Raw genomic sequence first — 22,679 nt, 5'->3', positions numbered from 1 at the left:
AGATAAAGAGCTTCAAAGACAACAAAAAGCGAAAGGAGTTCATCACCACCAAACCAGTATTATATGTAATGCTGAAGGGTATTCTCTAAGAAGAGGAAGAAGAAAAAGGTAAAGATAAAAAATTATGAACAACAAAGTGACAACAAATACATATCTATCAACAATTGAATCTAAAAATCAAATGAATAAAAAACCTGATGAACAGAATAAACTGGTGAATGTAATAGAATCAGGGGCATGGAAAGAGAGTAGATTGACAATTCTCAGGGGAAAGAGGGTGTGGAGGGTGCGGGAAGAGATTGGACAAAAATTGTACACCTATGTACGAGGACATGGGGAAGGAGGGTGAGGGCATGGAGTGGGGTGGGAAACGGGTGGAGGGGAGCTATGGGGGGGAAAAAAGAGGAACAATTGTAATAATCTGAACAATAAAGATTTAAAAAATGCTAAAAAAAAGAAGTTAGCAGAGTTGGGGACTTTGGGCACACGTAGTAGACTCAGGATAAGGACTTGGTCACAGGACTACCAGAAATGAGGTCTGGGGTTACAAACTTGGAGAAAGGATGCAATACCTGGTGGGACTGTAGGCCAATAATTGAGGAGTAGGCCTGGATAGTTACGTAGATCTCAGGCTGGAAGTCGATGCAAGATCCAGGCACTCGGAAGGGCCGAAGCAGCCCACGGAGGCAGCGGGAGAGGGCGTGGAAAACTTCATCAAACAAGATCTCCCCCGTGGAATCATCCTGAGGGCAATGCACACAAAGATCTCTCAAGGGTGAGCAAAGGCAGCCCTGGACAGAGGGCAGAGACAAGCAGCTTTCATGGGTCAGTGGGCCTCTTATCTTCAGGTTGATCGCACCTCCAAACACAGTGCCACCACTGGAATGGGATCTGTCTTTACCCACCATTCCCTTACAGCCTGTCTCCTTCCACAATGGTAGGCTGGGATCATTTTTCATTCCACCCAAGCCTTTCCCTCTCCTCCTCACCCCCCACCCCATCCTTTCTTTCACTGTCTCCCCAGCTCCTTACCACAATGCCAGTAGATGGGCTAAGGTCCAGCTCAATGACAAATCGATACTGCCAAGCCAAGAAGGTGACCTGAGTGGAAGGTACGAGGAGGAATGGCCTTGGGACCACTGGTTCATCTGGCTGCCACCCAGGGGGCAAGACACTGAGGACTTCCAATTCCTGCTCAGACTGAAGCTGACAATTAGGATGAAGAGAAAAGGAAAGTGTCAGGAAAGAGGCACACCTTTTTTCCCCAGGGCCTGAACTTCCATAGCCAAAATGACACAACATTGGCTCCACCTCCCACAACCCAACACATACTTTTCCTGAAGTCTCATCTTATGGGCAAAGTCACTTGCCCCTCCCAGAGTTAGTCTCCCCTCCTGCCTCTTTCCAGTACCCTCTTAAAAAACAGATTTTCTGAGCCGGCCCCTCACATCCTGTATGTCTCTGGGCCTCACCAACATCTCCTGGGGTGTGGCCTGCACAGTTTGATGCAGGTGATTGAGGAACCAAGCCAGGCGAACATTTCGGGAGATTCGATAATCTTTTTTCATCAACAGAAACACCTGCCCAGCTTCTTCCACCTGGGGACAGAGACATTAATAAATTCATAAAATTTCACTGTATTCCTCCTACTGGTATATACAGGTCACTGTGCAAGTAATTTGTCTGAGGAGCTCACAATCCATAAGTGAGAGGCAAGGCAGCAGAGGTGAAAAGTTTACTCCCACCTCCATGCAAGGTGTACCCAAGGATTCAATTCTCAGCTCTCTGTTCCCATTCCCCCTGCAGATCTCTATGTAGATGAAATGACTTTTACACATTATCAAATGTTCATGTGAGTTTCTCCTATAAACTATAAGCTCCTTGAAAGCAGGGATTGTATATTGTTCTAGCTTTGTGTCCCTGTGCTTGGAAAATTGCTTAAAATAGAACAGACGCTCAATAATGCCAGACAGTTCCTCCTAATAACACCAATGACAGTAGAAACTAAAATAGGGGTGGGGAACATCTAGTGCTCAGACTGTATAAGGCCCAAGAAATCATTTGGTCTGGCCCTGACAATGCATTAGGGATGAGTTAATTAAATGTTTGACCAAATATAGCAGGCTAATTTTTAAGTTGATAATTTTGTATGGCTTGAATGTTATAAATATCCAAATGGCCCTTGGCAGAAAAAAGGTTTCCCATCCCTGAACTAATGAAATCATCACTGGGTAAATGGTAAGCCTGTTGAATACCTCAAAATCAAACTTCTGTGTGTCACGATCTCCTACCCCCACATCTGCCAGTTATTAACACTCCAGTTCCTTCCCTCCATTGCCTTATGGACAGTTGGTTCAATGTCCTGACAAGCATCAGTTCCCTTGCCCATGTCCTTGTCCTTACTACATAAGACCTGCCAAATGTTGACTCGGGCTGTAGTTGACCTTCTCCCTTATCCATACATGTACCACACCACCTGCCCCTTGACAGAAAGAAAGTTGCCACCTCTGGCAGGCCTTTACCAATCCTTTTACTTCTCCCTGGTCAGCACTTAGAAGGTTTTCCAATCCCTCACCCCCATAGTCCTGGCAGATAAATGTGCCTACTGTGTCACAGAGAAAATAAGGGCCAATCCCCAAACATTTCTTCCTTATTAATCCTTATAGCTATGTAACATTCCTTTACTTCAACCATGTCAAACTCGTGGCCCACAGGCCGCATGCATCCCAGCCAATATAACGGTATGTAAGAAATGTTTTAATGAAAATTTCGTAACTTAATTTTTACCTTATCCTGTTATACATAATACTATATAATAAAGAGGCAATATGCAAATTGACCATCACTCCAATACACATAAGGACAAAGATGGCTGCCCCCATGTGGACACAAGATGGCTGCCACAAGATGGCCAGCAGGGGAGGGCAGTTAGGGGCAATCGGGCCAGAAGGGGAGGACAGTTAGGGGCGACAAGGCTCGCAAGGGAGGGAAATTAGGCGTGACCGGGCCAGCAGGGGAGGGCAGTTGGGGGCGACCAGGCCTGCAGGGGAGGGCAGTTAGAGGCAACCAGGCCTGCAGGGGAGGGCAGTTAGGGGTGACCAGGCCTGCAGGGGAGGACAATTGGGCCAGCAGGGGAGCAGTTAGGCGTCGATTAGGCTGGCAGGCTGAAGCGGTTAGGGGCAATCAGGCTGGCAGGCAGGCAAGCGGTTGGGAGCCAGCAGTCCTGGATTATGAGAGGGATGTCTGACTGCCCGTTTAGGCCCAATCCCAGTGGGGTTCCAGATTGGAGAGGATACAGGCTGGGCTGAGGGACACACCGCCCCCCATGCACGAATTTTGTGCACCGGGCCTCTAGTTATTAATAATGAACTACAACATTCACTAATGACTGATTACTATAATCGTGTTGCATTCATTTCCCTTACACGCCTTACGCTCAGACGCACCATCTCTCTCCACTAATATTGGCAGCGAATATTTTAGCAGCCACGTCATTAGTCTTAGACTCACTTGTTTGGTTTGCGCAACAGGAAATTTTTCGCTTTCGGAGAATAAGAAAAATAGGTTTATTTGCATTATGCCTATTAATTTGTGTAATTATTCAATGTCTGGTAAGTTAATGTTCAAGACAAAATATTAATTTTTATTAAAATGTCCTATTATTTTATGTTAACGATTACTCATTTATTTCAGCCCTTTGTATTCAGCATGACTCTACCGAAATAAATCTACGTTTCTACGAAAATTTAAGCTTTTGTTTTTCTGAAGCCCACATAAACTTAAACCTTGTTTATTTGGCCCGTGTCAGCCTTTGAGTTTGACATGCTTGCTTTACTCCCTTACTCTTGCCTCACATGGAGAGAGTACTCTCCTGTTCTAGACAAACTGCAAATTTCTCTTCCTGTGTCCCTGACTAGTGAAGGGGGAAATGCCAGACTGTGAGGATTGAAGACGGTGCTAGAGAAATGAACAGAAAGAAGCCAAACACTGCCTGTTGAGAAATGTGGTGTTGAAAGGAAGTGGTTTTCGTCCCTCTAAAATTGGGACATATGAATGGAATATAGATCAAAATAGTTCTGGAGAAGCAATAATAGCGGGTACCTAAAGTCAGAGAAGAGTATGGAGAGTAGAGGTGCAATGACTAAAGATGAAGAAAGTCTTCTCTAAGACAGAGGGCAAGCATCAAAAGATATAGAAACAGATACTGGGAAATGGTAGGGATGGAAGGAGAAGGCAAAAAGAAGAGAGGAACTCATATTGAGGTCCTAAAATATATTCAATAATAAAACTGTAGAGGTTAAGTGCAAGAATTTCAGATTCAGACAGCCTAGGATTGAATCCCAATTTAGCCACTTATTAGTTAACCTCTAAACTTCAGTGGCCTCATTTGTAAAATGGAGATAATTCTGATACTAATCTAATAGTTCTGTTATGTAGATTAAGTGAAAGCATGCATATGAAATACTCAACACAGTGCCTAGCACTTAGTAAGAATAAAATTTAACTATTGCACCCAGCCCATGTGGCTCAATGGTTGAGCATCGACCTATGAACCAGGAAGGAGGTCACCATTCGATTCCCAGTCACATGTCTGAGTTAGGGGCTCAAGATCCCCAGTGTGGGGCGTGCAGGAGGCAGCTGGTCAATGATTCTCTCTCATCATTGATGTTTCTATCTCTCTCTCCCTCTCCTTTCTCTCTGAAATCAATAAAAATATATTTTAAAAAAATTTAACTAGCCGAAGCCGGTTTGGCTCAGTGGATAGAGCGTTGGCCTGCGGACTGAAGGATCCCAGGTTCGATTCCGGTCAAGGGCATGTACCTTGGTTGCGGGCACGTCCCTGGTGGGGGGTGTGCAGGAGGCGTCTGGTCGATGTTTCTCTCTCATCGATGTTTCTAGCTCTCTATCTCTCTCCCTTCCTCTCGGTAAAAAATCAATAAAATATATTTTTTTAAAAATTTAACTATTGCAGTTATTATTAGATGCACAACACTAGGATCTTTACATAGGTAAGCTCATTCAGTCTTCACACAAAACATTTAACAGAAGAAAACGGAGATCAAAAAAAGTTAAGTGGCTTAACATGATTAATAGGTATAGGGTCAGAAGTCAAACCCAGGCCTGATGAACTGCAAAGCCCTTCTATTGAGAGTGATAAATGGATTAAACGAGGGACTTGAGGGATTTATGAGCAGAAAAGATTTAAAGTGGTTATAAGAAGGTAATGGGAGTTTACAAGCAGAAAGAACAAAAAGGAGGATAAACTCAGGCAAGTTCTGAAGGAGATGAAAGCGTTATATGAACAAAACCAATGAAGTGAAGTTAGGTGAATGAAGTAATTTGATACCAACCACCAAATTTCAACACTGTACTTTGCTAAGAAATTGACAGCTGCACTATAGCATACCTATATGACCCACTCAGGTGGGAATATAGCAGTGTTTTGTCAAATGTTTTACGAGTTCACATGTCTGCTAAAGAAATAGCATGGCTCAATCATTATAAAAAGTTCTTTGCTACTTATGTGAGGTCATTGGGAGGAGATGAAGGTTTGGATATTACATGGGATATGAAGCTCCCCAATGCCTATATACTGAAGTATGATGTCTAAAAGACTAGGAAGAATTTGCAGTTGATGATGGTACTTCAGTCCTATTTAAAAAACAACAGCCAGCACTTTCTACCTGGGTGGAAGTGCAAGCAGCTGATTAGACAAGGCATTCTGGAGCACGTCCTGTGGTAACCTCATACTGAGGCACTGCCAAGCTTCCCTGTGGCACCATGCTGAACCTACAGCAACTTCTATACTTCCTTTGCCACGGTCCCTTGCCCCCCAACCCTCTTTGGTTTTAAAAGTTACAGACATTCTTATAACCAGAAATACTTGGCTGAGGATAGTTTTTCTCCTATTGTACAAGATTCCTCCTCTTTTTTGGAATCTGCATCTAAAATTATAACATTCCTGCAATTACAACAACAACAAAAAAATCCCCCTGGCTACCATGTGATTCAGAAAGTTTCCTTAATGACCATGGGAAATGATAGTAATCTAGACCAGAGCTACTCAAAGTAGCCATTCCATGTTCCAGAGGAGACAAGAGTTGTGCTACCACATAAAACCACCACTGCCTTTCATTGAGAAAGTCTTGTTATGAAAAAACAAACAAAAGTCAGCTTCGCCTTAACTGGTTTGGCTCAGTGGATAGAGCATCGGCCTGCGGACTGAAGGATCCCAGGTTCAATTCCGGTCAAGGGCATGTACCTTGGTTGCGGGCACATCCCCACTAGAGGGTGTGCAGGAGGCAGCTGATTGACATTTCTCTCTCATTGATGTTTCTAACTCTCTATCCCTCTCCCTTCCTCTCTGTAAAAAATCAATAAAATATATGTTTTCTAAAAAAAGTCAGCTTCAACTAACCTTTGAGACAAGTGAGCTTAGTTGTACTTTGAGATTTTTAGAATAAGACAGACAAGAACTGGTGATTAATTGGGAGAAAGAAAGTGATAAAAAGGAAGGTGTCAGGGTTGACTAAGGTAGCATCAGAAACCAGTAAGTGGCAGAAAGATTTCCAAGTTAGCTAGGAAAAATTAATATAGTTATTTACCATCACTTCTAACCACAACCTCCTAAAAAAGTCCCATCAAATTAGTCTTACTGCCAAGCCCCTAAAATCAGAAAAGGAGTCTACTGGCATGAAAGAACCTGCAGCAATTACTTGCCCTCTCTGTCTCTGATCCACAGTCTCAGAGTGGGATATTCTCACGAACAGGGCAACCTTTCCCTCAGAAGTGACTGAGCTGGTGTGGGTGTGATATTAGTAACCATGCTTGTGTTTGAGTTGACTATGCTGGATCCCTGCCAAGCTTCTTATCTGAAAAAGGATAGGCTGGGGCTCAGAGTATTATCAGAACAGGAAGAATATCCCACCCTGGCTGAGTCATGGGTTCGAGTAGCTTAGTTGCTTGGAGCATTGTCTTGATGCACCAATGCTGCAGGTTTGCTCCCTGGTAGGGGCACATACAAGAATCAACAAATGAATGCATGGATGGGTGGAACAACAAATAAATCAAGAAATAAATTTATAAAACAAACACACACACACACACACTAGGAAGAATATCCCAATTTAGCAGTCCTTCATGTTTATCACCCTATCCCGAGGGCCTAGTGCAGTGCCTGGCATATAAGATGCTCAAAACAATTTTGCTGAGTAAATGAATTCACGCTATGTTCTCAGCAAAGTAAACTTAACATTTAAAACTAATGATAATCAGGGTGAGAAAATCTTAACACTAGCCTCCATACTATTTTCCTTTTGTTCTTCTTTGGTAGTTAGAGCATATGTCCAAGCGTCAACACTATAAGAACAGTTGGGGACATTTGGTCACTCTATCTTCTAGAACTAAAATCTTGGCAATGATTTCCTGCACTGTTAGGTATCTCTGTTGGGCATTCACAAAGCAGTCTATAATTCTTCATAGCACCCACCACAGTTTACAATAAAAGAATTTATGTACTTTGTATTTTATTTATTTATTTATTTATTCAAGTTATAAGAGAAAGTTTATTTAGAAAGTCACAGAGGTAGTAGAGGTGAGCCAGCTGGGCTGCGTAGGCTCAGGAAACAAGTTACAGAAGCAAAAGAAGGGCCCTTGGAGCCGAGGAGAGAGAAGGGCAAAGGTAACATGCCTGGAGGGTGGTGGGGGAAGGGAAAGGTGCTGAGCAAACTGTTCATGCACTTTTAAAAATATTTTTTAATTGATTTTTTTAGAGAGAGAGGAAGGGAGAGGGAGAGAGAAGAAAACATCCTTTGGCTGCCTCCTACACACCCCCTACAGGAGATCGACCTTGCTACCTGGGCATGTGCCCTGACCAGAAATGGAACAGACAACCTCTGGGTACATGGGAGGACACTCAACCAACTGAGCCAAACTGGCCAGGGCTTTATGTACTTTTTAATGTTTGTTTCGCCTACAGGTCTAGAAGCTCCAGGGGCTTTGTCTATATATTGTTCTTTGCTGTATCCTTAGAAACTAGCACAGTACCAAAGCACACTAGGTATTTAAATATTTGTTGAATAAATGCATGAAAGAGAAATTGCTCTCACAATCGATTTACCAGTTATTCTTAATTTTCCACTTTTATTTACATCTGCTCTTTGTTGTTCAAGAGTTTCCATCCTTCCTCATCACCCACTTTATGGAAAAACTAGCTATTCTATTGTTTGGGATTTTCCTTTGCTTTCATGAAAGCTGTGGTATTGTTTTTGTTTGTTTTAAAACCAGTTTTTTACTAGTCTGTTCTTTTTTAGTATTATTTTCTTTTTTGCTGTTCTTGGAATCTGGGGAGAAGGTTCTGGTGTGCATTCTAATAGATTTGTTTTGAAAGAAAGTGTGATTTGATAGCTGAGACTATGGGCTTGAGCTTTAGTCCTCCTGTATAAAATACCACCAGCTACCCCAAAGGTATATGAAAGTATAAATGCCCACATCAGTATAATGACAAGTCAGTCAACAATCAGTTGCTTCTGACTCTATCAAACATCTGATGACAGCCTGGAGTCTTTGCTTTTCTGTAATAAATATCTCCAGGTTCTTTAAGTCTTAAACGGCATGACTTCAAATTTCCTCATTATTTTATTTTATATCATATGCCTATGAATGAACTCTGGTTGATCTACTTCTCAACTTAAAATTTGGGGACTGAGCCAAAACCGGTTTGGCTCAGTCCCCAAATTTTAAGTTGAGAAGTAGATCAACCAGAGTTCATTCATAGGCAAAACCGGTTTGGCTCAGTGGATAGAGCGTCGGTCTGCGGACTGGAAGGTCCCAGGTTCGATTCCGGTCAAGGGCATGTACATTGGTTGCGGGCACATCCCCCAGTGGGGGGTGTGCAGGAGGCAGCTGATCGATGTCTCTCTCTCATCGATGTTTCTAGCTCTCTATCCCTCTCCCTTCCTCTCTGTGAAAAATCAATAAAAATATTTTTTTAAAAAAAAATTGGGGGACTGATATGGAACACAATACCCAGGTGAGGTCACACATTCAGAGTCCCCTAGGTTCTATTTATACATTTAAAAGCTTTATCATACCAGACTTAGGAAACTGCCATGACTTTCTCACTTGTGCTGCGGTTAAGCACCCCCCCCCCCCCCCTGCCTCCTATCTGTCCTCATATAGCTGGCTTTTTGGGACACATACAGTTATTCAATTAGTCCTATTATATTGGGTAAATTCAGTCTATTATTCTATTGTGAGGCTAAGAGAGGGCTCCTTTTTCTTCTAATAAGTCTCTTTACAGCTTAATTTCCCTAATTTGATCAAGAAGCCATCGTCCTCATCCAAGTCCAAAGAGGACAAAGGCAAGGTGAGCATGCATTCATTTATCAGCCAACAAATTTATGAAAAGCCTGCCACATACCAGCACTAGGTCCCAAGTATACAATGGAAAGCAAAAATTGGCATTCTCTATTCTCACAAAATTTACCCAATGGGGAAAAAAAAAATCAAGTCACTACTCTAATTATTGTATTATTATAAACTGAGTATAGTGTATATATTTGAGTTCTCTCTTTCTCCCTTATTACAATACTTTTGATCCTTATTTTAATTATCTTGAATAAAGTCTTTCTTTCCTGTTTAACTAAAAAAATAAAAATAAAAAAAACTGAGTATATTCACCAAAAGATAAGAATGTGGTTCTATGATAACATGTAACTAAGTAACCTGTCCCAGGCTAGGATCTTAGGAGAAAGAGACACTGAAGGTTAAACAGGGTTTGTTAAGTGAGGAGGGAGAGGGGGATAAACCAGATGGAGGGGATACACGATCACTGTGCTATTAGAAAACTTTCTTCAAGATTATTAGTTAGTAGGGTGCTTAATTACACTACTATACAGCTTCTATTTTTCCACCTTGTCTCAAAAGTTATTTTGAATGATGGACTGACTGTCCAAGGCCAAGCTGGAGTCTAGTTCATCAATCAGTTCTTACAGAATCCACTATCTTGAAACCAGGAACAATCTTTCTCACAACATTCCCCCTTATATGTGATCCTTCAAAGTCAACGACCACGTTTTCAAAACATCCTTATGTTTTCTTCACGTTCAAGGTGTAATTTATCAGAACCAGAGGACTTAAAAAGATTTAGGCAGCCAGGCCATGTGACTCAGTGGTTGTGTATCGACCCATGAACCAAGAGGTTACTGGTAAGATTCCCAGTCAGAGCACATGCCTGGCTTTCAGGCTCGATCCCCAGTAGGGGTGTGCAGAAGGCAGCCTATTCATGATGTTTCTCTCCCTCTAAAATTAATAAAAACATTTATTTTAAAAAAAAAGATTTAAGCAGCCCCTATGGTACTTTTCAAAGTGTGATCCAAGGGCCAGCTGTATCAGGATTACCTGAGGTCCTTATCAGAATGCAGACTCCTGGGCACCACACCAAACCAACTGAATTAGAGTTGATAGGGTTCAGGAATTCACATTTAACCACTCCCCCAGTGATTCTTCCACTTTAATGTTTGAGAATCCCTGAATCTGTTGTGTTCTCACAGTGCCTACACTCACAGAGCTTCAAGTCCCTAATATTTAATCCCCCTGAGTCTGAAGTGCATTATTCTTAGAGGAGTCTGGCAAAGAGAAAGCAGGGTTTTGGAGTCAAGAGATCGGAAGTCAAATCTGATTCTACTACTTACTATCTAGGCGAGCTTGGAAAAGTTACTTAATTTTTCCAGGCCCCAGTTTCTTCATTGATAACATGTGAATAAGAATATCTATTTCATAAAGGTATTGTTGCAATTAAACAGGCGAGTCAGAACAATGATAGAGGAAGCCTATCATTCTTTGGAACAATTATTGAGGCCTACATACCATTTATAACAAGATGAATAAAACATCAGCAGATACTGCACTGCGTATCATGTATATCAGTATAAAAGAAACATTCCCATCTCATTAACTTGTTTTTTTCACCTGTGTCTTTGTAGTTAAGATATAATCCAAGCTTTGTGCTTTCTGTTAAGAGTCCCATGAAAAATGTAGACTCCCCCCCCCCCCCTCCCGCCCTTGAACTGTCTGAAGCCTCTTTACCACTATACATATGACCTAGTCCTGAAACTCTAGTATGGTCTCAACCTGAATTTTCTCCCAGCCTCATCTCTCACCCATTCCCCCTGAGTTAAGAGTCCCTAGGATCAAATGCTTGTTCTGCTGCTTATCAATGTAAGGTCTTGGTGAAGTTACTTAAACTCTCTGTGCCTTAGTTTCCTTATCTGTGAAAGGGGGCTAATAACAGTATCTATTTCATGGGGGGGAGGGGGGGTTAGAAGTATTAGATGACCTTTAGCAAGCGCTCTGTGTTAGCTATTCTCATTGTCACACTGTAGCCACTAGTAGCTGCTTCCTCTCAGCTGTCCAAAGGCTCTAAGCTCCTTCTCACTTCAGGATTCTCACTATTCCTTCAGTCTTCTCCTTCTTAAGGCTTAAATGTTATTCCTCTGAAGCAACTTCCTGATCCACCTCTGCTCCTACCATTTCTTAACAAAGTAGGTTAAGAACTGCTGTTAAATACTCATTCACTCTGTATTTCTCCTTTGCAGCACTTACTATCATAATTCAATGTTTGTTTACTCTCTTACACTGCCCCATATCCACCCTGATAATTAGCACAATCCTGTATCCATAACAGCACTCAAAATATTTTAAGTATTTGATGAATGAATGATTTCTTAAATCTGATTATGCCCAACCGTTCTCTCTAGGGACTGTATCAAGCCAGAAGGCCAGTCACTTTTCTGCCCAGGGGCAGAAGAACTCTTTACTCCCTTTACTTCCTGAGATAACATTTTCAGAAATGCAAATCAAGAACTTAACAAATGCTTAATTTTTGGCTGAATGAGATTCCAGGAGTGTGTTTTGACTGTTACTTTAGATCTGCACTGTTCAGTATGGTAGCTACTACTACATGGGGCTACTAAGCACTTGAAGTGTTATTGCTAGTATAAAATGTTCTGTGCTGAAGTGTAAAATACACACTAGACCAGTGATGGCGAACCTATGACACGCGTGTCAGCACTGACACGCGTAGCCATTTCTGATGACACGCGGCCGCATGCCGAGGATGAAACATTTGCTGCTCCTGAGGATGAAACATTTGCGACTAGAGTCTTGGAGTTAGTTTTTTCCTCAAAGTGACACACTACCCGAGTTATGCTCATTTTTTTGGCGAAGTTTGACACACCATGCTCAAAAGGTTGCCCATCGCTGCACTAGACTTTAAAGATTTGGTACAAAAAATAGAATGTTAATATCTCATTTAAAAATATTTATTATAAGTTAAAGTAATATTTTGGAAATACAGAATTAAATAATATATGACTAATTTTTCTCCGATTCTTTTTACCTTTTTAAATGTGGCTACTAGAAAATTTACATATATGGTTTGCATTAGGCCTAGAAAGTATGTTGTATTTCCCTATTTTATTTCCTCATTTTAACCCATAACAAAATAGACTACAAATTTTTTCATGGTTTTTCTCAATACTGGTATTTCTGATGCATGGGCTATTCCTGTGAATATGTTTATTTTAAATAAGGCATAATTTCCTACTTAATCCTGAATCTCATCACATCAAATCCCAGTGAACTGGAGATTTGCCATCTCATGGCTACTTTATTATTTATAAACTAGAGGCCTGGTGCATCAATTCGAGCATGGGGGGAGGGGCCAAGGGCGGTTGGTGGGCTGGCCCTGCCCCCTGGTCAAACTCCCAGTAGAAGGGACAATTTGCATATTAGCCTTTTATTATATAGGATACTTATTATTATTAAACATTATGGTTAAGAACATAAGATCTGGAGCCAGGCCACCCGTTTTTGGAGTCCTGGCCCTAGACTTACTAGCTGTGCAACTCTGTTTCTCTGAGTATCTCTGTGCCTGTTTCCACAACTGAAGAATGGGGATGATAATAGTGTTTACTTCACAGGGTTGAGAGCATTAACTGGTATTGGAAAAGTGCTTAGGATGATGCCTGGTATGCAGTAATCATTTAGTAATGACTATTACATGTGTCATCATACACACCCCTCACCCTTCCCACCTACTCATATTCTCTTGTAATATTGGACACCTCTCCCAGTGATGTTGTTCCTTCCGAATCTGAGCAATTTTATGCTCGGAGCTTCTAACTCCAGAATTCTGCTACCCACCAGCTGAGCAGCACCTGAGTAAGGTGCTTAACCTCCCTCACTTTTCAATTTCCTTATTTGTAAACGAGAATGAGTATTGACACCTTCCTTGCACCAGTTTGAATAACACAAGGTACCTGAAGTTTCTTTCGTGGTCCTTACCACCTAATTGATACCTCAAATGCATTTTCTGGTTTAATACATGTGATCCTCACAACACACCATAAGATAGGTATTTTATGAAGGAAACAACATCTGGGATGTCAAAACTTGCCCCAAGTTAGCACAATATTGGAACGAGGTTTCACTCCGAGACAAAAATATTCTCACGAAACCAAAACTGCTTTCCCTAAGCATGAACGCTAGAAATATATTATTTCATGCTGTTTATGGGATTCCAATGTTTGCAGAAATGCAGAAACCGGCAAAGTAAGTCTATCGCCCTGTTGCCCCCTGAAACTGCAACAGAAAATCAAAATAAAGGGTTTAATACTGTTATTAGGTCAAAGAACCCCAGAGCCTTAGAGTCGGCGACGTGGATGAAATTTCAGCAAACAAAACAAAGCAGCGAGTTTCCCCTCGAGGAAATTGCGGACCTCGGGAAGGGGGCTCAATTGACAGGCCTTCGGGGCTAGCCCGGTCGCCCCAAGACCCGGAGGAGGCCACGGCCGTACCAGGCCGCCGGACCCTCGGGTCTCGGGGACCAGAGCTGCGCCCGCCCGCCCCTCACCTCCGGCTCCGGGCGTTCCGAGGCCATCACACAGCGCTCCCGCGCCGGCCCGGGCCAGAGACCCCTGACCCAGCTACCGCGCACCTGGCAGGAACAGGAAGTGGGTAGGCGGGACAACGTATGAGCTCTCTGATTGGTGGAAGGAGCCCTCTCAGCGTGACTCTTTGACTGGAAACCGGAAGAGGAGGTCGTTGCCGCCGACACTGCCGCCGCTATGCAGGTGAGTATCTGGTCGGGGCTGTCGATCTAGCCACCTAGCTTCGGTTAACCGGACCGAGAGTAGGCTGACCGAGGAGAGGATGAGGAGTTGAAGCTGAGAGTAGGGGGCAGAGCCTGAGGCTGACACTTAAGGGGACGTGGGGTGGAGGGGCGAGGCCTGCTGGGGAGGAGGGGCGGAGATGAGATGGGTTGGGAGCCCCGCCGACCAGAGACAAACTACGGCTCAATCGGGAGGGAGGAAGCAGCACTGACTTGCTAGGTTATGGGAAAGGATCAGGTTGTAATTTGGGAAGGCTGAGCTGCATTCTAAGGAAGATGACTCGAGAAAGTGCCGGGTTGGCCGGCTGTTGGATGGACGCTGTTGGATGCCGAAATAACAGGGAATTTGTAATTGGAGAGAAGCCCGAGGGATGAAGAAGTTGTGGGACCCCTGTGGCTAAAAGCTAAACTAATTATAATCTGAGGCCCTGGGTGGCTCCTGCCCTGCACATTGGCGAGTTTGCAAGACCATTTCCCAACCTGTGCCCAAAGTAAAACTGGAGGCTTATAGATAGAAAAAAATTATTTTGCAGACCCTCCAGCATTTACAGTTTTTTTTTTTGGCTGGTGCTTAGAACATGTGCATTTTTTAAAAAAATATTTTTTTATTGATTTCAGAGAGGAAGGGAGAGGGAGACAGAGATAGAAACATCAATGATGAGAATCATTAAGCTGCTGTCTCCTGCACGCCCCCTACTGGGGATTAAGCCTGCACCTACCCCCCCCCCCCCCCCCCCAATGTGCCCTTGACTGGAATGGAACCCAAGACCCTTCCGTATCCACTGAACCAAACCTGCTAGGGCGACATTTGTATTTTTCAATTTTATTTTTATTTTATTGCTGACAGTATTACAGATGTCTCCCATTTTCTCCCTTTTTTGCCCCCTCAACCCCCACCCCAGGCCTTCCCCATTCATTACGTTGTTTTGTTGTTCATCATAGTTTCTTGCACCTGGTAGTCTGTCAGTAAATGTTTATAAGCCTGTGAAAGGAGCACAGGAATGTTGGCACAGAGATAAAATGAGTGCAGATTAATTCAGCAAGGAGAAGGTTGAAACATCAAATGCTGAAGGCAAATGAAGAGTTGGTACAAGCGGTGCGGTGGTGGTACAAGGCCAGTCAGTGGTCAGAGAAACCTTCATGTATAGGTAGGTTTCTCAGAGATTGTGTGCCATTGACAAGAACAGCCTGGCTCACAAGGCAAGCTCTAGAACAGAGTAGTACATATGCTGCAGAGGTACACAAAAGTGAATAAACCCAGACATTAGGTCTCAAGAAAATTTCTCAATGAGAGAATAGCGTATACCTAGTACAGAGAAAAACCAGGCATGAATTAGGAAATGATGGAGAAAGGAATCAGTTGGTAGGAAGAATCGAGTTCAGGTGAATGAGTTGAAAGGTCTAAGGGTTGATGCTGTCTGTAACCCAAATACCAAAGATAGAAAACACCCTGGCTCTCCTATGCCAATGAGATCCTGTGTTACTTAATAGTGTTGCATACTGTCATCCTGGCTTTTCAGCCTTCCTTTGTATGTGTCATACTCACACTCATCTGGGTACCCAACCTGTTCCTATTGGTGCAGAGGGAGGAGAAGCAGCTTGAAGCATCATTAGATGCACTGCTGAGTCAAGTGGCTGATCTGAAGAACTCACTGGGGAGTTTCATTTACAAACTAGAGAACGAGTATGACCGGTTGACCTGGTAAGGGTGGTCAGGGTAATCTGGGGAGGGCTGCATGGGTGGGGGTGGGGGACAAGCCTCCTGGTGAATAGGGCACCTCTAGTGATAGAACCATTTATCAGTTTGCAGACATCTTATGATTTGGTAAGAGCTAGGTTTCCCAACATTTAACAAATGAAGTATAATTTAGGGCCTCCATGGCAAGGAAGTAGAGAAATGCCCAGTTTCCCAACCCAGGTTCTTTCTAGCTTTTGATTCTCACCTTTTGACTTCTTTGAAAAGAAATCCTCCCACTACAGTAGGAACACAAAGGTCTTACTGGATTTCTTGCCATAGATATTGGTGAGTCTTTTAAGTCCAACCTACTCTGGAAATATAGTTCCTATTTCCAGGCCAGAAAAGAGGCTTTTACTCAGTTTCTGAACTTTTAGTGATAACAGTGTAGGCATGGTTCCTATTTTGCTACTGTTCTTCACCCCATTCAAGTAATGAACTGTCTTTTTTCTCCATCCTTGTCAGAAACTGAACGTGTGTCCCTCTTTCCTAACCCCACAATCCCTATAAGACACTGTGGTTCCTACCCAGTCCAGCTTTAGGGCTATGAGTCTTTTGGGGGTGAGTCTGGGTATTCCTAATCTGAAGGATCCCTTTGAGGCTACTTCAATGGGAATATGCTGACACCTTCTTACTACCACCAGGCCCTCTGTCCTGGACAGCTTTGCCTTGCTCTCTGGACAGTTGAACACTCTGAACAAGGTCTTGAAGCATGAAAAGACACCACTGTTCCGTAACCAGGTCATCATCCCTCTGGTGTTGTCCCCAGACCGTGATGAAGATCTCATGGTAAGAGGAGGAGAAGGGTACAACTTGGGAAATTAAGTTCTTCGATGAGGACCTAGAGCACAGTTGTTGGCTGGTTATTGTAGAAGTTCTGAATATGGAGCAGTATGTGGCAATAAAAAGGGAGGCTGCATTTTGGAGGCCTTGCTTTTTGTCCTGGAGTTGGGGAGCTACTCCCAAATAAACCTGAGGACCTTGCTACCAAGGCAAAGGCCTTTCTCATCCAACACCTATCTCGAGCAAAATGCATGTTCTTTTGTGACTTTGTATATTTTAGTCTTTGATTAAAATGTAGCAGAGAGGTTTGCCCCTGTGTCTAGTGCAGATAGGAGTGTGAAGGGACAGAAATGAATGATGGAGTGAGGAGTATAGTGTCGTAGGAAGCTAAGTATCATATGTCTTAGGCTGTGTTTTCCCTGAAAATGCACTGTTTGCCTGTGACAGGAACTATATATCGGTCCAGATGGAATCTTCTTGGAATGCCTAGGATGATTAATAAAATCTGTGTTTAACAGCGGCAGACTGAAGGACGAGTACCTGTTTTCAGCCATGAGGTAGTCCCTGACCATCTGAGAACTAAGCCTGACCCTGAGGTTGAAGAGCAAGAGAAGCAACTGACAACAGATGCAGCCCGCATCGGTGCTGATGTAGCTCAGGTTGGACTGAGTCACTGCCCTGCTGCCCCCCATTCCCCAAGTCCCACATGAGAAGCTAGGCTTTACCATTGCTGTTTCATAGGATGCACAGTTGATTGCATATAAATGGCCCCTAAAAGTGCACAAGAAAGCAACTTCCCCACAATCATTTCTTGCTTGCCCTAATCTCTGTACCAATTTGTGTGTTACAGAAGCAGATCCAGAGCTTAAATAAAATGTGCTCAAACCTTTTGGAGAAAATCAGCAAAGAGGAACGAGAATCAGAGAGTGGAGGTATGGAGAGATCGGTGGCAAAATGGAGAAGGAAAGTCCTGAGTTTAATCCTTACTCCATAAGTCAGATACTCTTTCTTCTTTTATATAAAACGAGAGGCCTGGTGCATGAAATTTGTGCACTGGGGGAGGGGGGAATCTCCTCAGCCCAGCCTGCACCCTCTCCAATCCGGAACCCCTCAGGGTATGTCTGACTGCCCGTTTAGGCTCGACTCCTTACTGCTCCCCGCCCACCCCCCCCAGCCTGGGCGCCCACAACTGCCCCCTCCCCCACCGGCCTGGTCACCCCCAACTGTCCCCCCTGCCAGCCTGGTCACCCCTTACTGCCCCTCTGGCCAGCCTGGTTGCCCCCAACTGCCCCCCTGCTGGCCTGGTCGCCCCAACTGCCCTGCCCTGACAGACTGGTCACCCCTAACTGCCCCTCTGGCCAGCCTGGTTGCCCCCAACTGCCCCCCTGCTGGCCTGGTCGCCCCAACTGCCCTGCCCTGACAGACTGGTCACCCCTAACTGCCCCCCGCCAGCCTAGTCGCCCCTTACTGCCGCCCCACCCCCCCACCCCTGCTGGCCTGGTCGCCCCACACAGCCTGCTGCTCAGTCGTTTGGTTGCCCCTCACTAACCCCCTGCCGGCCTAGTCGCTCCACGCAGCCTGTTCAGTTGTCTGTTCGGTTGTGATGGTCGCTTAGGCTTTTATATACATAGAAGGTTAGAAACTTGCCCAAAGGCACACAGCCAATAATAGTAATAAGTAATGGAGTTCCCTGGCTGGTGTTGCTAAGTGGTTAGCACACCAGTTCCTATCACTGAAGGATTGCAGGTTCAACTCCCAGTCAAGGGCATGTGCCTGGTTTTCAGGTTCATCACCAGCCCCTATCGGGGCACATTTTGGAGGCAACCAATTGATGTCTCTTTCACATCGATGTTTCTCTCCCTTTCTCCCCCTCCTTCCCTTCCTCTGTCTCTAAAAATCAATGGAAAAAAAATATCCTCAGGTGAGGATTTAAAATAAAAATAAATTTTTAAAAAATGGAAAAGGAAAGAGGGATAAGATCACTTTTACAGGAATGGTGGTTAGTAGTGAAGTGAGGACATATAAGAATGAGCTGCTTAGGAAAGGGTATATATCCATTTTGTTAGCTTTTTGTGTTTAAGTCCAGCCCTGGAACAGATGGAGGAAATGGGCAAAGTGAAAAGGGATAATTCTGAGATAGTTGTGGAGGTTCTTCGGCTCTTCCTCGGGGCTACCAGGGAGTCTAGATGATGCTAAAGTCAGAACTCTAAGCCCTGGTACTCATACTGCTAAGTTCAGTCCAGGGTCAGAGGTATACCTCAGGGTCCTCACTCACCTTTTTCTTCAGGTCTCCGGCCAAACAAGCAGACCTTTAACCCTGCAGACACCAATGCCTTGGTGGCAGCTGTTGCCTTTGGAAAAGGGCTGTCTAATTGGAGACCTTCAGGCAGCAGTGGACCTGGCCAGCCAGGCCAGCCAGGAACTGGAACAATCCTTGCAGGAGCCTCAGGATTACAGCAGGTGCAGATGACAGGTGCTCCAAGCCAGCAGCAGTCAATTCTCAGTGGGGTGCAAATGGCCCAAGCAGGTCAACCAGGTAAGGTGGCAAGGATTGACATGGTGACAGACCTTGAGCAGGGAAGTGAGAATAAGCTGAATTGTCTGAGCCTTCAGCCTCCCCAGACCTGGAGATTTTCTCCCATTCTCCTGGACTGTGACCCAGAAAACAATTTTTAAGAGTAAAAATCTCATTTGAGATGCTAACAAACTCCAGAGAATGAAGAATAACTTTGAATAGCAGAAACTGCTCTCACCTCCAACCCCTATCTCAGACCTCTGTCTCAACTACCCTTCTGTTCCATTTACTCTGGATATTAGGTATGTATGGGGCTTTTTCTTAGAGAAACCGATGGTCAGACCTTAATTAAGGTGTTGGGTTGAGAATTGATAAGCAGCAAGTTTCCAGTGCTACATGTATTCTTTTCTCCATATTCTGTCTCTCCTGCTCACTTTTAGTGATGATGAGAAAAGTCTGGAGGAGTTCAGATGCAAGTAACTAGAAGAGATACTTCCTTCAACACTGTCTGAGAAAAGGGACAATTAAAATAAATGAATATATTTTTTTCCCTGTGAATGGGGGTCACACAGATTTAGCTATCTTTTCTAGGAATAGGTGAGCAGGAGTCTGATCCCTCCCACTACCCCATCTCCCCCCAAACAGCCCTTTCCTCTTAGATACCATCAGGGAGAGAGCTGGTGTGCAACCACGCCTCTGAGCTTTGGCGTCCAGGGTCAGATGCTACAGAGGTTCTGAGATGATAGAGAGGGTGGCAGAAGGAAACTTGAGAGACCACATTTCTGAATTATCATAAAAGTCTTACTATGTATCAGGCATCTTTCTTTATGTTCCTTGTAGGGAAAATGCCAAGTGGAATAAAAACCAACATCAAGTCGGCTTCAATGCATCCCTACCAGCGGTGAGTGTGGCCAGCGACCTCTGCTCCCAGGTGCTCTTTGTAGAGCTGGGCAGTGAAATTGCCTTTTGCCCAAACTGACCTCGATGGGTACAATAAAAGGACATGGGCTTTCAGCAACAGACAAATCCCAGCTTTACCACTGACTGTGTGACCTTGGGCAAGTGACCTAATTTTTCTGGGCCTGTTTTCTTATTTGTAAATGGTAATAATCCCTACGTCATAAGGTTGTTGTGAGGATTAAATGAGAAAATGAATGTAAAACACTTAGCACAGTGTATGAAATAATTGGTATTCAATAAATGATAGTTTCTACAGCCATTTCTCCCTACTGCCCTCCTCAGTCCTTGATCCAGAACCGACCCTGATCTGATACTGCTTCATGTCAGTGATGAGCTGATGAACACAGGATCATAGACCACTCTGTTCTCTTGGAAAGTCTGCTTATTTTGTGCTGCTAGAAACTGTGGCAGCCTCTGTGTTCTTAGAGGCACACTGTCTCTGCCCAGGCTCCATCCTGGCCATGTCTTCAAGCTAGGCAGTGAGGCTTCTGGGCTGGGTGAACGAGCTACCTAAAGCTTTGGGAAAGCTTGGGCCTGCTCTGCTCTCCATGAGCCTGTGCTTCAGGGAAGCGCCAGATCAATCATGGGAATGGGTAGCCACCAGTGCCTTTGCCTGCATTTTTAAGTTGAAGAGCAGAGTGATTTTGAGTCTCCAGTCTGAGTTGCCTTTCTTGCTCATTTTGGGCAAGGGCAGGGGTTAGGTCAGCAGAAGTGGATCAAAGGGTTTCTCTGAATAAAGATACTTAAATTTTGATGGTCAGATGTTAGGCATATCTGACAGCAATTTATGAGACTTTCAAGGTTGCTTCATCAGAGACTTTCAAGATTGCTTCAAGGTAATTGTAATTTGTTCTCCCTAAAAAGTTTTATCTTTGATTAGCTTTGATCTAAAAGTCCTGAGTTATGAGGACAGCCTTCTAGCTGCCTTTTTTCTGTTCTCTTTCGTTGCACCTAGTACTTTGGCATCTGTTCGGTGCCAGGCAGAATTCTGCCAGGCTGTGGCAGCAGAGGACTGGAAAAGTGGTCCCAGATGTCACATTCATTCCTGTTCCATCAAGACAAGAAATGGTATCCACAGTTACACTGACCATATCACACAGCAGCCCAGGGAGTCATGTCATTGGCTCTGAGGCAAAGCCAGACCTTTCTCCCATGTCAGCTCACTCAGGTGTTTTTGTTTTTTTTAAATAAATTTTTATTAATTTCAGAGAGGAAGGGAGAGGGAGAGAAAGATGGAAACATCAATGATGAGAGAGAATTATTGATAGGCTGCCTATTGCACATTTCCAACCAGGGGGGCGGGGAGGGGAGGATCGAGCCCACAACCTGGCATGTGCCCTTGACTGGAATCGAACCCGGGACCCTTCAGTCCACAGGCTGATGCTCTATCCACTAAGCCAAACCAGCTAGGGCTCAGGTGTTGTTTATCTTCTTATCCCTTCCCTTCCTACTGGTGTTGTCGAAGCTAACTCTCATATTGCCTAGGGTTTATGCTGTGCTTCTGTAAAATCCCTGAAGCAAACTTTTGGCATCTGCTATTCCTTATTCCACCAAAAGATTCCTTCCTGCTGAAAGGCACTAAACCCATGTTTCTTTGTTGTCTATGGTTAATACTGACTTTATTCCCCCTGTACTATTTGCAATCGATTCCTTGTCCTCCAAGAATGGAAATATTCTCCTGCCCCAACAAGAACATACGCAGTACCTGACCTGTATTTTGTGCCCATAAATCAATATTCCTTATTCTGGAGGCATTCACATCTCCAACTTCTAAACTTTGAAAGCACACGCTCTCACTTCCAAGCCCACTCCCACCCCAAATCCTCGAGCACACAACCTATGTAGTATTGCCAACTATGGGGCCCATACAACCCAGTAGAGAGTATGTATTTCCCACTCCTAACACACTCTTTCCCTCAGGAGGGAATATATATGGAGTTTCCTTTGAAGAAGAGACCATGACGGTCCTAGCTGGTTTGGTCAGTGGGTAAAGCGTCGGCCTGTGGACTGAAGGGTCCCAGGTTCGATTCCAGTCAAGGGCACATGCCTAGGTTGCAGGCTCATCTGCAGTAGGGGGCGTGGCGGAGGTACCTGATCAATGATACTCTCTCATCATTGATGATTCTATCTCCCTCTCCCTTCCTCTCTGAAATCAATAAAAATATGTATTAAAAAAAAAAGGACATGATGTGCTCAAATTTAGGATTTGCAAAAGATGGCTCTCTTGCCCTACTCTGGTAATATTCCTCAGTTTCTGACTGCTCTGCTTTCTCCTACTCTTTGGGGCCCCTGGAGAATGAGATTGTCTTCCAGGTTTATATCTAGCATGGAGAAAACAGCAGCTGTGAAATCTCGAGATCTTACTCAGCACTGAGTTCATCCTGAAGGTGGGAGCTTACTGAATCACTGTCTGACACCTGCCTAGGACCTCTCCTTCTCCGGCTCTGTCCTAAGGTTGGGATTGGGTCATTGTTGAGCCTCCCTTTTGATCTTTGCCCCAGTCACCCCATTTT

At 44.1% G+C, this 22,679-nt stretch overlaps 2 protein-coding genes and 1 pseudogene across 4 annotated transcripts in view; 2 read left to right on the top strand and 1 right to left on the bottom strand.

Moving 5' to 3' along the window:
• Positions 1–14,014, bottom strand: part of SZT2 (SZT2 subunit of KICSTOR complex) — a 66,761-nt gene extending 52,747 nt beyond the window's left edge. For both annotated transcript variants that reach the window (XM_079778321.1, XM_079778322.1), the window contains exons 1-4: positions 13,916–14,014; positions 1,473–1,598; positions 1,033–1,206; positions 573–743 (exon numbers count right to left, since the gene is read on the bottom strand). In XM_079778321.1, coding sequence (XP_079634447.1) covers positions 573–743; positions 1,033–1,206; positions 1,473–1,598; positions 13,916–13,942 — 498 coding nt within the window. In that variant the 5' untranslated portion in view covers positions 13,943–14,014. The remainder of the gene's footprint in view (positions 1–572; positions 744–1,032; positions 1,207–1,472; positions 1,599–13,915) is intronic.
• On the top strand, positions 5,084–5,743 carry LOC307102701 (DNA replication complex GINS protein PSF1-like; annotated as a pseudogene). The gene is made up of 2 exons: positions 5,084–5,094; positions 5,243–5,743. The product of its transcript is annotated as a DNA replication complex GINS protein PSF1-like (transcript).
• Positions 14,015–14,107: 93 nt separating the features above from the next.
• MED8 (mediator complex subunit 8) lies at positions 14,108–20,428 on the top strand. The gene is made up of 7 exons (XM_079778396.1): positions 14,108–14,135; positions 15,757–15,875; positions 16,553–16,697; positions 17,210–17,350; positions 17,542–17,623; positions 18,979–19,227; positions 20,047–20,428. Exons 1-7 carry the CDS (start codon positions 14,130–14,132, stop codon positions 20,109–20,111), a joined length of 807 nt encoding a protein of 268 aa, XP_079634522.1. The 5' UTR covers positions 14,108–14,129; the 3' UTR covers positions 20,112–20,428.
• Positions 20,429–22,679: the final 2,251 nt, after the last annotated feature.

Source organism: Cnephaeus nilssonii (genome assembly GCF_951640355.1).
Source record: "Cnephaeus nilssonii genome assembly, chromosome: 7".
Lineage (NCBI taxonomy): Eukaryota > Metazoa > Chordata > Mammalia > Chiroptera > Vespertilionidae > Cnephaeus > Cnephaeus nilssonii.
Note: the sequence above shows the minus strand (reverse complement) of the source record. Positions and strands in the feature narration are given on the sequence as shown.